The following is a 15,737-nucleotide window of genomic DNA, read 5'->3' as shown; positions in this document are numbered from 1 at the left end:
ATTAAACTGAAAAGCTTCTGTACAGCTAAGGGGACAATAACCAAAGCAAAGAGACAACCTACACAATGGGAAAGGATATTTGCATATTTTCAATCAGACAAAAGCTTGATAACTAGGATCTATAGAGAACTCAAATTAATCCACATGAAAAAAGCCAACAATCCCATATATCAATGGGCAAGAGACATGAATAGAACTTTCTCTAAAGATGACAGACGAATGGCTAACAAACACATGAAAAAATGTTCATCATCTCTATATATTAGAGAAATGCAAATCAAAACAACCCTGAGATATCATCTAACCCCAGTGAGAATGGCCCACATCACAAAATCTCAAAACTGCAGATGCTGGCGTGGATGTGGAGAGAAGAGAACACTTTTACACTGCTGGTGGGACTGCAAACTAGTACAACCCTTCTGGAAGGAAGTATGGAGAAACCTCAAAGCACTCAAGCTAGACCTCCCATTTGATCCTGCAGTCCCATTACTGGGCATCTACCCAGAAGAAAAAAAATCCTTTTATCATAAGGACACTTGTACTGGACTGTTTATTGCAGTTCAATTTACAATCGCCAAAATGTGGAAATAGCCTAAATGCCCACCAACCCAGGAATGGATTAACAAGCTGTGGTATATGTATACCATGGAATATTATTCAGCCATTAAGAAAAACGGAGACTTTACATCCTTCGTATTAACCTGGATGGACGTGGAAGACATTATTCTTAGTAAAGCATCACGAGAATGGAGAAGCATGAATCCTATGTACTCAATTTTGATATGAGGACAATTAATGACAATTAAGGTTATGGGGGGGGAAGCAGAAAGAGGGACGGAGGGAGGGGGGTGGGGCCTTGGTGTGTGTCACACTTTATGGGGGCAAGACATGATTGCAAGAGGGACTTTACCTAACAATTGCAATCAGTGTAACCTGGCTTATTGTACCCTCAATGAATCCCCAACAATAAAAAAAAAAAAAAAAAATTAGCCAGGCATTGTGGCGGGCACCTATAGTCCCAGCTACTTGGGAGGCTGAGGCAAGAGAATCACTAAGCCCAAGAGTTTGAGGTTGCTGTGAGCTATGATGCCATGGCACTCTACCAAAGGCAAAGAGGTGAGACTCTGTCAAAAAAAAAAAAAAAAAAAAAAAAGAACGAGACACATCTCTACTAAAAATAGAAAAAATTAGCCAGGCATTGTGGCAGACACCTGTAGTCCCAGCTACCTGGGAGGCTGAGGCAAGAGAATCACTAAGCCCAAGAGTTTGAGGTTGCTGTGAGTTATGATGCCATGGTACTCTACCAAGGGCAAAGTAGGGCCAGCAGGGAAAGCCAGATTAGACAGGATTTGGCTTCTATAACAAAGCACGCTCACTCTTCCAAAGTAGCATAGTTATGAGATAAAGCAAAAATCTTGGCAGGGCAGAAGATGTGGAGATGGGCACTGAGAAGGGCAGCTTCCCTGGGTAGGAGTTGGCTGGGGCAGACTACAGGGGCTCCATTCTTCCATCTGGGGTGACCTGGCTGTACTCAGATGCATTTTAGTTAACAGAGCAATGGTTCTGCCCCGCAAAAGGTCTCTGTGGCTCTCAAAGTGCTGACTGAGCAGCTGGATGTAGACAAATGCCAGAACTGGGTCTCAGAAGAAAATGAAAGAAAGCCTTTAATTCTAATTCAGTTTTACACATGAGCACTGATTGCTATTTGCTCTTCTGATAATCTAATAGCTTTAAAATGTACCATTTTAAATACCTGAATCTGACTACAACTGTCCTGATTTTCACAATGGGTAACTTTTCCTGAGCAAGCAGAAGTAAAACTATCTTAAACAAAATTTAACAAAAGGCAGCTTTTTTTGAACAGGCAGCAGAACATCTGTTTAAATCTTAAGTTTTCATAACTATTTTCAAGACCAGGAATCCCTTAATTGTATCAAGTTAGTTTTCAATAAGTACATGGTTGTGCTGTATGCTACTAACCCAAAATAGATGTCTCTCTGACAAAAAGAAAAATTCTATAAATGAGATGTAGATAACTTTGGTGGAAAACTGCCTGTTACAACCATGTTAGGAAGATAAAAATCTTCAGTGCGTTTATACAGCTCTGCTACCCTAGGTAATGGGCTGTGCTGAGCCAGATGTTGGAGGCAGAAGCTCTGAGCAGCTTTAATGTCAATATAATATTGTTACCCATATTTTAAAGCATTTTTCTTGACTGAATTTATAAGTTCAGGAGCATTTTGCAGTTTCTGTACTTTGTTTATTATATGTTTTATATTGTCAAAAGACAAAATTACGTTTAGTTTAAAGTTGTACCTGGGGTTTATTTGCGATTCTGAGACAAGCAACACCTCATTCCCTAAAACAGAGCCAGTTCCAACGCACTGAGCAGAGGGAGGTGGCTTTCTAGGCAGCAAGGGCTGCGGCCGGGTTGTTTATTTCCCAGTCACTTTCCTTGTAAAGGTTATCACACCCGCTGGGACTGTCCTGTGTGGGATTTGGCTGTCGGGTCCCTCCCTGGCTCTGGGAGGCTTTGAGCTGCAGTAGCAGGGTAAGGGTGCACGTGGGTGTGAGCCTCAGCCTCAGCCTCAGCATCAGCGGTTGCATCTTGTTTGGGTTGTTAGGCCTGGTGCAGGAACTCAGTGCAAACCAATGACCTCCTTATATATTTGTTTTTCGTTTAAATTTTTTAAATTTAGATGTTTCACTATATCACATAGTCATGTGATTCAAAACTCAAAATGTTAGTGAAAGAATGTTGCAGGAAGGCTTCCTCCTGCCCTGTCTCTGGCACCTCTCTTTCCTCCCCAAAGACATTGGCGTTACCAGATCCTTTTGCCTCTTACTGGAACTCTTCCAGGCATTTACAAGCATAGATGTACACAGGGATCTTCTATTTTTTTTTTCCAAACAAAATAGTAGCAAGGGAAGGAAGAAAGATGTTCTAGACGCCTAGGGACTGTCTAGTCTTTGAAAGCCCCAAAGTGTTTCAACAATGTTGTGTATTTTTTTTCCCTAACATATTTGGGTATCAGAGTTGTGCTCAGCTCAGCTCTTCCTGATGTACATTTCTGCTTGGAGACCACTGACAGGTGTCTGGGTTTTGTAGGAGCTGATGACCATTTTCCAACTGCTGCACTGGAATGGAAGTCTAAAGGCCCTTCGTGAGACAAAGTGTTCCCGACAGGTAAGACTTTCTGATCAAGACCAGGTTCATACTGCATGACTGACAGATGGCTTATCACCCTCCTAGGTGTCTTAGTTTGGTATCTTATTTATTAAGAGCAGAAGACACGTGAAGAAATACATACAACACTCTGGTTGAGTCAGTGACAACCCAAATGTATACATGGAAGAGAATATTGGCTGGGCACAGGGCTGGTTAGACATTTATGCTGAACAAGGAATTAAAGTATCATAAGAAAGACTTAGTTTCTAAGTAAAATGCTGAATTGACTCTACATAGCTCCCCTGCCTGCTTGGAATTTGTCCTCAGCCACCTTCTGATGCAGAAGCTTGAGGATGCCCTGCTTTGGAATGTGATGGTGGTGGCAGGAGACTTCTGGGCCCCACTAGTGGTCCTCAATGGACGAAATGATTGACATGGGTTGCCAAACTGGCATTCAATCACCCAAAGTTTTTGGTTTCTTCTAAAATAAAATCTCTCTTTATTTTTCAGAGGTAGGGTCTCACTGTTTGATACTCATGAGCTGCACCTCCCCCCCTTTAAAGTGGGCAGTGTAAGTCCCTCCTGTGAATTTAATGGCTCCACCTGCTACCCTCCAAGACTTATTCTTCTTTTACCCACTGTTAGAATTTGAAAGACAGCAGTTTATTGTTGAGAATTTCCTAACAGGAATTTGTGGGGGAGCAAAGCATTTCCTAATCAGCAAGATGAAGGCGGATGTAAGGAGTTCTTCACAAACTGAAGCCCGGAGAGTTGTTAGCTGTTCTTTGCTTAGAAAGTCTAGCTTTGGAAATGTCAAAGATGGGAAAGAAATGGGTAGCAAGCAATGGCTTTTGCTATTTTTTTCTTTTCCTTCGATTTTCTAAAAGGCCTTTGAAATATGCTGGGTTAGCTATAAACACTTTTCCATGATTGTTTTTAATTTGTTAAGGTCATAAATAAATACCATATGTTCTTGAAAATACAATCAGATTTATACATGGAATTGCTATGTATCAGCAAATTTTTCACACAAGAATTGGCAGGTAGTGACTAATTTTTAACTGTTTGCAAAAGTAAGAGACAATGTACAATGAAGGTATTGTTATGACACCCCAGTGAGGATGTCTACATTCCATAGCACATTTCTCTTTTTACCTTTCATTTTTATTGACACATAACATTTGTCCATATTTATGGGGTACACGTGATCTTCTATGATATGTACAGGCCCCACTACCTTCAGTAGTTATCATGTTTGTGTGTTGGTAACATTTCAGGTTTTGAAACATACATCACTGTTCCGTACAATCACCCTCTTCTGATATGGAACATTAGAACTTCTTCCTTGTATCCAGCTCTGTGTTCGTACCCACGGACCAATCTCTCTTCACCCCCCACACCCTTCCCAGCCCTGGGTATCCATCATTCCACTCTCCACCTTCATGACAGCTCACTTCACACCCACATGTGACTGAGAACATGGGGCATCTGTCTTTCTGTGCCCTTTTTCTTTACATAACATAATCTCCAGCTCTATCCATGATGCTGTGGAGGATACAATTTCATTCTTCATAATGGCCAGTCTTCCACTGCCTGTGGACAGCACTTTCTCTTATCCACTCCCAGTGACAAACACTTAGGGTGATTCCACATCTTTGCTGTTGTGAATGGTGGTGCTGTAAACACGAGGGTGCAGACATCTTTCCACAACACATTCTATAGCTCTGTGTGGTTTCTCTGAAACCTTTGGACTGTCATTTTCCTGTGCTAACAGCACAGTTGACTCTTCAGGTTTTAAGTCTAATTCTGAGGTCTCCTTGATTAAAATCTTCCTGCTTTCTGGCAGTGCATGCAAGAGGACCCTATTCTGCCCTAGTGCCTCTGTGTAGCTGTGAATTTATCTTGTCAGAGGCAATAATGCTGGGCAGGAGGACAGAAATCAGACCAATTATCATAGGACTATGTTTTCACAGAGCGCTTGTATTTTCTAGCAATGGTGGAGCTTTGTTTTGTGAGCATTATTGAGTCTTTTCTGGTGGTGTGTTTTGACTCCATCTGGAGTGATTCCCTTTGCTGGACAAGCTTAGTCCTTCATTTCCTTTCCAGAAGTATTCTTATAATCCCGGCACTCTGGGAGACTGAGGAGGGAGGATCCCTCGAGCTCAGCAGTTTGAGGTATCTGTGAGCTGTAAGCTATGACTCCACAGCACTCTACCCAGGGTGACAGGGTGAGACTCTGTGTCCAAAAGAAACAAGACATGATCCCATGGGTTTGGTTTCGATTTTTGAACATCAGCGAGGCAGGGTTGTTGCTGGAACCCTGGTGGGTGTGGGGGGTGGGTGTGCACAGCGGCCAGAGCTGCTCTCCTGACACTGGACGTCATGTCTTGGCCCAGGAAGTCATCTCCTACTATTCCCAATATTCACTGGATGAAAAGATGCGCAGCCACATGGCCCTGGACTGGATTTCGAGGGAGAAGGAGATGCCAGGAATCCTCTCTCAAGAGCTACGAATGGCCCTGAGGCAGCTGGAAGAAGCCAGGAGAGCAGGACAAGAACTACGGTTTTACAAAGAAAAGAAAGAAATTCTGAGCCTCGCTCTGACTCAGATCTACAGGGACCCTGATAGTCCCTCACCCAGTGACGAGCTGGGCCTCATGGCCCTGTGTGGCCACCACTAGCGAGGCCAGGCCCCAGCATCTGAGCAGTGGCAGAAGCTGGACGTTGGGGAGCACAGTGAAGGGTCTTCACAGGCTTTAGTACCTCCAGCCACTGCCAGAGGTGCCTGACACTCTACCTGCCTTCAGAGAGGGAGCTAAGGACCATGCAGGGTCTGGCGCCCCACTCAGTGCATTTTTCACTATCACACTCTCAATGGCTTCACCTCAGGATAAAAGGATAGAGAAAGGATTGTTTGAAAAATATGCTCCAGGCCTGGCTTCCTCCTAAAGCCTGGTGCCAGGTGCCTTGCTAAATTATACACGTCCATATGCCATTTCAAAGGACAGGCCCAATGTAGCATCCCCCAAAGGAACAGCAGCCAGAACAGGGAGTGTCAGGAAAGTGTTTAAGATGCTTGAGAGTAGATGAACAATACGAATTCTTTTGAAATTATACAAGGGCCAGAGTCTCTTCCTATGCTTTGTAAGCTAAGCAATAGCTTACACCCAACTAGGTATAACCTAATGCTATAGTAGGAATTTTATCTGGACATCTCACTATCAAAGAGCTGGAAGTGATAATAGTATGAAAATACTAGATAATGCGACTTAAAATGCCATTTTAATGATAATTTTTAAAGCCCACAGTCTTCCATATATGTGGGTAAAAGTCGTCTAGAATAGTAACCACACTCTTGTTCCTGAAAAAGAATTAATATCCAATTTTTATGTCTTGCAATCAATCATGTTCACTCTTAATTTTCTCACTGCAGACATGTCTATAATGTGAGAAAATTAAAGGAATTTTAAAGGTTAAAACATTTTGAAAAATGGATAAACATGTAACAAAGAATGTACACATCTGATTAGTTTAACAGTCTTTAGGGAGAAGGAAACTTTTCTCCTTGTTTTTGTTCAAAAACATAAGGAACCAGCGGCTGAAATGTGCTGTCGTTATCAAGTCACTGGAACCTTCTTTAAAGGAAGGATAACACATTGCATCTCTGACTCATCTCTTTGATTTTTATTAGAAAATCAAAAGCAAATACAAATTGATTTTTAGATAGTTCTTGGTAACTCAAATGTAAGAATGGCAGTAATGTCAGTTTTAAATGCTCATAGGCATTTCCATACCTATAACATGAAAAGGATTATTTTGCATTTAGCCCAATAATTCAAATTAAAGAAAACATTTTTTCTCAATTCTACTTAGTTTCTTTTTCTTTTTGTTTATGCAAATACAGGCAACCTTTCCTGAAAGTAAACCATTATAATTAAAATATGAGGTTTTGACTTTATATGTAAAGATGTGAAAAGTTAATTGACATTCCCTAAATCCCCATAAAAACTACTGCACGTTGGAATTAGCCTCTAATAAAAATTACCATATATTACATTTCTCACACTAAGGGAAAATTAATCTACATAATTGTCCTACTTTAATATCTTGAAAAGGTATGTAACATTAGATACATTTTATTTTAAGATATTATTTTAACAAAGTCACTTTCTTCCCTATAATGAGGCTGTCACCTAGAAAAGAATTTCATTCCCTTTTATTTCTGAAAAGGAATTAGAATTAAATTTCTTACGTTGAACCAATTTTAAAATTTAAGAAACTCTCTATTTAAAGCAACTTTTTCACAAAGTCATTACTCTTTATGTGTCATTTTTAAAAAGCCACAATTCCAATGTTGAGTGTAAGTAAAGCCGGGTCACCCCAGTGCTGCACTAATGGCCTTTGACGATGACCTGCTCCCACTAACACCGTCTAACTAGATGCAGGGACAGCAATCTGATTGAACAGTTAGCATCAATTTTCTGCCCTTACAATTAAAGCAGCTCCTGCTCTGTGAACAGAACAGTCCAGCAGAAGAAACAAGAGTCAGAATCTTTGCTGGTCCTTTTGATGCTCATTTAGTTGCAAATCAACTTTGTCTGAGATAGGAGAGTTGTTGGTACATCACATAAACATCTGTAGCTGTGGCCCAGGAGAGAAGAAAGCAGATTTTTTTCTCCTCCTTTTTAACCTCTTGTTCTCAATAACGCATGGTGGTAAGGGGGGGCCAGACTGTAGGATTCTTACAGAACATGTGGAGCTCGGAGTCCTAACCATTTTTGGCTGTAAGCCCTTTGAAAATCTGATAAAAGCTGTGGACCATCTTTTAGGAAAATAGAATAAAACACATACATTCATAATTGCATAGTTTCAGAATATATGACCCCTGCAAAGCTCATGACTGCCCTAGGGGTCCTTGATTCTTGTTCAGATCTCTCACTTTTGAGCACACATAGTCTTGAACTTTACATCAGAGAGCCAATGTCAGCCCATGCAGCTTACGATAAATGCATTATCCTAAAATGCAGAACTGCACTGTATTTAACAAGAGATGGTTTACTTTTCACAAAATTCAAATATACCATGTTATTATGACAAAAGCAGTTTAGAACAGAGTAGTCACTAAACTTGGGTGAATGGATCTGAAAGAGCAGATTTAACAAAGTGATTGTACCGCTAATGTTCAGAATTTGTCCATTTGTTCAAAAGCTATAGTCTCCCCGTATTTTTACTATTACATTTATTCACTTATCTATTGTAAAGCAAAAGAATCAAACCATAGATATTTCTAAAATGCTGTACCTATATCAACTGTGAATCTGATTAGTTAGGTCTCAGGAAAAAAGAGACTCAAAATCATCAAAGTTTAACACTTCTGATCCTTCTGAGAAAGCTTTAGAAGCGAGAAGTATTGCTATGGTTGGCTCTATCTCCAGCAGAGATACTTTGGAGAATTCTGAGTTTCACCTTGCCGTACTTTTCTTTTTAGCCAAAGGACAAAAGATGCCAGACTAAGAATATTTTTATTGGCCTTGACTATGTCCACATGTATTACCTCTTACATGTCATTGACTTTTTGTTTCTTTTGCTTTGCAGAAACATAAGATATCAAGATTCCTTCCACAGTGTCTGCCATACACAATTAAAACATTAACATTGTTTTTAGCCAGGGTCCAGAAAAATGAAAATCCCTTTCCTCACCACAGTGTATTCCAATTTTGGCTACACATTAGAAAAACCCAAAGAAGGTTTAAAAATCCTACATATCCAGAGTGTCCCCAGACTGATGAAATCAGATTTGAGAGTGGAGCTCCAGAATCAACATTTGTCAGAGCTCCCCGCTGACCCATTCCCCTGAGGTCTCCTGCTTCTCTGGTGTCCTATATGGCTCTCCAGGGTGTTCTGATCACCGGCCAGCCAGATCAGAACTACAAACTGGACAGTCAGTCTATTATCCTCAGGAAGGTGACTAAGAAACATGGAAGGGTCGAGCCTGTGGGATTCTAGAACTGAAGTTGGAGAGTCTGTACAGGCAGAAGGGATGAGGAGGCAGGAACGTGAGTCAGCACAGGGAGCTGCCCGAAGACAGGAGAAGCTGCTGGTGCTGGGGCAGATGCACAGAGAGGCAGAGACAAGGAACAGGAGAGTGTGCACCCAGGGGATGACGAGGACTGCCAGCCACGCGCCCCGCACTGGCCTTTCCTTGGTTGCAAGGATCATAAACCTTGCAAAGCAAAGGCAGATTATTTTGGATTTTTCATCCTAAGAAATACCAAAAAGCTGACATGAGGAGGACCCTCTTCAAATGATGGAAATGCTGCAGAGAAAACCAGATTGAGGGTAGGTGACAGGGCTAACCTCCCCCACCTTCTGCCCCTCCCATGCCAGTGGTCAGATGTCCTCCCAATTCTGTGATAGAATCACTCTTAGTGCTGACCACACTGCCCTGCCCGATACATAGAAATTCCTGTGTCTCATGCTTCACAGGATGGGCACCCACAGAGGGAAGACAGAATTCTGTTTTCACAAAGACTAGAACTCATGATCTCAATTATTTCTTGTCTTCTTCAAAAATTAACCATCTTGAGAAATTAGTAACACATTTGGCTCATGCTCAAGAGCGTTGTCTTTGCCAAATACATCCCCATCATTAACTCTTTCCTCAGAACAGCCTCTGAATCCACAGGAGCAAAGGGACAGAAGCTGAGAGCACCCGGGACTCACCTCAGCACTTCAACTACTAGGCTCAACACAGAGCAGGTGCTCAGTGAGTGTTTCTTGAGCAAAAATTAGTCATGGACATCTTGGTGCCTTTCTTCCTCTCTGAGTGACAAGGGCCCTGGCCCACCTTGCTCTGCTGGGCTAGTTAGCTGAGTTTTAAGACAGAGGCCTAAATTATACCCGCCAAGCAAAGAGGGACTTCACTGGCTGTGGACACAAGAGTTCCATGTAGTGTTTTCTTAGACATGTCTGGACCTAGAAGCCCTGGTCAGGACTCAGTCTCTCCTGCTATAAGTCAGAAAAGCATGCATGCTTGTGCATCTGTCCCCACATCTCAGATCTGCTTCTTCCTGCTGGTCCCATCTCTGAGCAGGCCCCTCGCAGTAGCAGCTTCATGCATATACCACAGCAAAGTGAGAAATTCTTCTCCCAACAATTCAAACCCAACTTCCAGAACTGAGATGCCATCAGGGTATTTTAGTCATTTGTCTGACCCCAAGTCAATGGCTGTGCCCATGCCCAAGTCACGTGCCCATTCCCCTGGAAGTGGCAGTCAGCTTAGCTCACCAAACACCTTAGACCTCTCAGGGGAAGAGTGGGAGCCCAAGCAGAATGTGGGTGCAGTTACCATTTTAAAAACTATTTTCTCCTTGAGAGTCTCCAGAAAGAGAAAGAACAACAGGAAAAAGTAATCTCTCCTACCAAAAGTTGGGAGAAAGAGGTTTCTGGGTAACAAGAACAACAGATGAATACATTGTATCATTGCCAAGAATCAAATGCATCCGCCAAGGACAGACTTTGCCACCACTAAGGAAGTTTAAAAGAGCTTTCTCCCCGAGGGGAAACCCCCAAAATGCTTCCAGGCCCATCACACACTGGAGTGAGCACACAGGTTTCCCTACAGACGCTCCTGAAGGGGGCAGTCTCACTTATATGTAAGTGCTGTGTGGAAAAGCTAGTCACTCACATTGCTCTGAGGTCACACGACACGTCTTCAGTGCTGGTAAGTCAGGACATTTTCTCTGGCCTATTTCCGATGGGCCCTGGCTTTCATCATCAGTGGCTGCTAATACCTTAATAGAAAAGAAAATAGTTGATCCCAACAAGTGAAAACAGTTGTAGCAAAATTGTACAGTTCAAAGCTTGGATAGTTTATTTATCTCTTAAATATAGCTTTTGTCTGACCCTTGAGTGGTCATAAAACAATTTTGGAAACAATTTATTCTGAAGAAATTCATTGTTTTCCTCCTGATAGTTCCATGTTGCCATTTGTTAGATGATGTTGGCAAGTTGGTGAGTAGAACTTGGAACAAGCAAGATTTTCACATAGAAATTTGAAAACACTCACTCATGACCCAGTGAAATTCCAGATTGCTAGGTGAGTTGAAAAGTCAACTTGACATCATAATCACTTGAAACTTTAAAAAGTGGGAGATAAGTTTATACTTTCAGTTAATCTTCTCCCAAATGATCTGGGAATTTTATTTATTTATTTATTGTGGCTATTTGGGTTTTTAAAACAATTTTTTGGTCACAAGACCACCAAAGGAAATACATTTTTTAAATAGGGGAGGGAGTTTTAATTCTCTTAAAGGCCAAAACATAGTTGCTTTTATCTTAAATAATGACTCACATAAATACATTCGCTAAAGACTGGGTTTAATAAAAGAGAGTCAAATTAAGACAACTTTACGTTGATTGCCTTTTGTCTAGAGCTTTTTGGCAACGTATTTTCCATCTTTTTTCTTTTCTTCAGAGGAATACAAAGACAGTATCTCCTGGTCCAGCTTACCAGTTGCCTGTGATAAGCCACAGGGCTCAGCTCTCATGGGCCAGAAAAGAGGCACTGCAGGTTCACACACATTGACAGTACAGGTCACAGGGTCTGAAATGAACATCCTAAAAAGTGAAAAAATAAAAAACCAAAAACTATCCATTTCTAAAACCAGTTTCAGGTACGTATTTCTGTATACATGAGTATACATACATGAGTATGTGTGTATGCAAACACACATATCTACAGTTCCTAAACCCTGGGCCCTGGACTAGCACCAAGCTGTGGATTGTTAGGAACTGGACCACACGGCAGGAGGCTAGGGGCAGTGACTGAGCAAAGTGCTGTCTGTACTGACAGCCTCTCCCCCTCACTCACATCACCACCTGAGCTCCACCTTCTGCAAGATCAGCTGCTGCCTTAGATTCTCCGCTGTGCATGGGAAGGTCCTGGCTGTGTGCTATCCTCAGGAGAGTCTGATGCCTGATGATCTCAGGGTGGACCTGATGCACCTGAATCATCTCAGCACCATCCTGGATGGGTGGCCTTACCCCATCTGTGGAAAAATGGTCTTCCACAAAACCAGTCCCTGTTGCCAAAATGTTTGAGGACTGCAGAATATTTACGTGTGTGTGTACATAATGGTCACACAGCTGAGGACTATGGAATATATGTGTGTGTGTTTGTACATATGTGGTCACACATGTGGGGACTGTGGAATATATACTGTGTGTGTGTACATATGTGGTCACACAGCTGGGGGCTGTGGAATATATATGTGTGTATGTACATATGTGGTCACACAGCTGGGGACTGTGGAATATATACTGTGTGTGTGTACATATGTGGTCACACAGCTGGGGGCTGTGGAATATATATGTGTGTGTGTACATATGTGGTCACACAGCTGGGGACTGTGGAATATATACTGTGTGTGTGTACATATGTGGTCACACAGCTGGGGGCTGTGGAATATATACTGTGTGTATACATATGTGGTCACACAGCTGGGAACTGTGGAATATATATGTGTGTGTGTACATATGTGGTCACACAGCTGAGGACTGTGGAATATATATGTGTGTGTACATATGTGGTCACACAGCTGGGGGCTGTGGAATATAACTGTGTGTGTGTACATATGTGGTCACACATCTGGGGGCTGTGGAATATATATGTGTGTGTGTACATATGTGGTCACACAGCTGGGGGCTGTGGAATATATATGTGTGTGTGTACATATGTGGTCACATAGCTGGGGACTGTGGAATATATACTGTGTGTGTGTACATATGTGGTCACACAGCTGGGGGCTGTGGAATATATACTGTGTGTATACATATGTGGTCACACAGCTGGGAACTGTGGAATATATATGTGTGTGTGTACATATGTGGTCACACAGCTGAGGACTGTGGAATATATATGTGTGTGTACATATGTGGTCACACATCTGGGGGCTGTGGAATATATATGTGTGTGTGTACATATGTGGTCACACAGCTGGGGACTGTGGAATATATATGTGTGTGTGTACATATGTGGTCACACAGCTGGGGGCTGTGGAATATATATGTGTGTGTGTACATATGTGGTCACACAGCTGGGGACTGTGGAATATATATGTGTGTGTGTACATATGTGGTCACATAGCTGGGGGCTGTGGAATATAACTGTGTGTGTGTACATATGTGGTCACACATCTGGGGACTCTGGAATATATATGTGTGTGTACATATGTGGTCACACAGCTGGGGGCTGTGGAATATATACTGTGTGTGTGTACATATGTGGTCACACAGCTGGGGACTGTGGAATATATATGTGTGTGTACATATGTGGTCACACAGCTGGGGGCTGTGGAATATATATGTGTGTGTGTACATATGTGGTCACACAGCTGGGGGCTGTGGAATATATACTGTGTGTGTACATATGTGGTCACACGGCTGGGGACTGTGAAATATATATGTGTGTGTGTACATATGTGGTCACACAGCTGGGGGCTGTGGAATATATATGTGTGTGTGTACATACGTGGTCACACAGCTGAGAAGCACAGAATACGTATGTGTGTATGTACAGATGTGGTTACACAGCTAGAAGAGGCACAGGGCAGAGTGTGGGAAGGAGTCAGCTGAGGGAAGGCATGTCTGGGAACTGGAGACAGGGAGCAGAGCATCATACCATCACAAAACAGAGACCTCTGACTCTTTCTCATTTTTCCGTTCTGTATTTTAGAGACGAGGTCTCACTCTTGCTCAGGATGGTCTCCAACCTATGAGCTCAAATGATCTACCTGCTATGGCCTCCCCAGTGCTGAGATCACAGGCATGAGCCTTTATCTTTTAACCTGAGGAGCCATTTATTCCCTGGATTCAACCTTCCATTTCTTTCTCCTGTTGTTTATTTGTACTTTCCATTCAAGTTCCTCTTAACTCACATTTTGGGAACTCAGGCTCTGTGGAAGTGATCAAAGGGGGACTGACCTTGTGGTCATTAGGCCTCGTCCACGTTTATTCCTAGCAGAGCTACGCTTTGGCCTAGCCTCTCTTTCTTGGTAGTGGAAACGCTTCTTATGTTCTCAGAACATTTCCCTGTGCACTTCTGATCACCTTCAGAAAAATGAAGAACCAATGACATCTGTGCCCAACGATGTCGACTTCTGCACATGGAACTGGAAGTCTGGGGCTGGCCTGCGTTCCCTGTGCTGGGCTGTAGAGCATGTCTTCCCCGCCAGGCCCAGGTGTGGGTGGTGAGGAGCCCTACCATGTCAGGTGCAGGACATCCTTGGGATCTCCATCACAGATGGAGGCTAGTACCTGGTTCCATCAACCCAGAGAAAAATTCAAGACCAATAGGCAACTTAACAGAATAGGAAATTCCAATTTTCAGTCTCAGCACTTACCAAACCACAATAAGGTTTTTGCCAATCAAATTGGCAAGACTGTGAGGAAATGGACACTGTAACACAACTTTGTTGAGAATATACATTAATTCAATCTTTTTTGGAGTCTGCTTTATTCAAATTTGATATGCTTCATCCCTTCAACCTAGCATTTTTCACTTCTCCAAATTCATCCTATGAAACTATTTCTATAAGTGCTCAAAGATATGTCAAAAGGATGTTCTTAACCTAAAATGTTCATATTCATAAGCACTAGAATGTTCCTCAACAGGGCACAACTGGTGTCACAACGTGTCTCTGCCCAGGTGAGCAATGCAGCAGCTACACCGCCAGTCTGAACTAAGCACATACTGGATTTTGAAGACACACACAAAAAAGAACAAAATATCTCATTAATTCTTATGTTGATATAACATTCTGGATATATGGGATAAATATATTACTAAAACTAAGTTCACCTCTTTAAGCCTTTTTGGCATAGCCACCAGAATATAAAACCACATGTGGCTGCACGTGAGCCTGCATCCTCCTCTCAGGCAGAGCTGGTCTGCACTGTGCAGCCGTGAGGAGATGTGAGGCCAACCTCTGCACACAGACATAAAAAGATCCCATCTAGATTAATTGGAAAACAATTTTCAAAGAAATATATAAAGTACAAATACATTTTTAGTTGTTTTTTTTTAATTAAGCATATCAAAGAAACGAATTTGTAGGAAGGTGCTCCTGATGCTGTTGAAGAGGGGCCCAGAGGGACGAAGGGCGATTTCTCTACATTGAGCAACACTGTTTTAAAGGGAAAGACTGAGGTATATTTGCAGAAATTTATCTCTACTAGAAACAATTCATAGTTCATAGTCTTTAGGTGTTGTGCTTTTACTTGGAGGCTTCATTTTCCTGATGGCTCTTAGAGTAACAATCACTCTGCCAGGATAAGGGGAAAGAGCCAGCAACCCTCTCTCTCCAACCAGTCAGCAGAGATCACTGTGACCAGGTGACCAGGAGAAGAGGTGACTAACCAGAGCATCTCCAGAGTAGGAATGCCTGCCAGTGAGTAGGGGCTGATGTTTGGGGAAAGCGACCGCAGAGGCCAGGAAAGGGTGTCCTGTGCTTCCTCCTGAGCTGAGGGCACTCAGAGTGGGTGTTGCATTCTCATGGGAACATTGAAA

At 42.4% G+C, this 15,737-nt stretch overlaps 1 protein-coding gene across 1 annotated transcript in view; it reads left to right on the top strand.

The window, feature by feature from the left end:
• Positions 1 to 6,082, top strand: part of LIX1 (limb and CNS expressed 1) — a 66,018-nt gene extending 59,936 nt beyond the window's left edge. Inside the window, exons 5-6 of the mRNA XM_053566642.1 lie at positions 3,110 to 3,187; positions 5,566 to 6,082. Coding sequence (XP_053422617.1) covers positions 3,110 to 3,187; positions 5,566 to 5,850 — 363 coding nt within the window. The 3' untranslated portion in view covers positions 5,851 to 6,082. The remainder of the gene's footprint in view (positions 1 to 3,109; positions 3,188 to 5,565) is intronic.
• Positions 6,083 to 15,737: the final 9,655 nt, after the last annotated feature.

Source organism: Nycticebus coucang, chromosome 17, assembly GCF_027406575.1.
Source record: "Nycticebus coucang isolate mNycCou1 chromosome 17, mNycCou1.pri, whole genome shotgun sequence".
NCBI lineage: Eukaryota > Metazoa > Chordata > Mammalia > Primates > Lorisidae > Nycticebus > Nycticebus coucang.
Note: the sequence above shows the minus strand (reverse complement) of the source record. Positions and strands in the feature narration are given on the sequence as shown.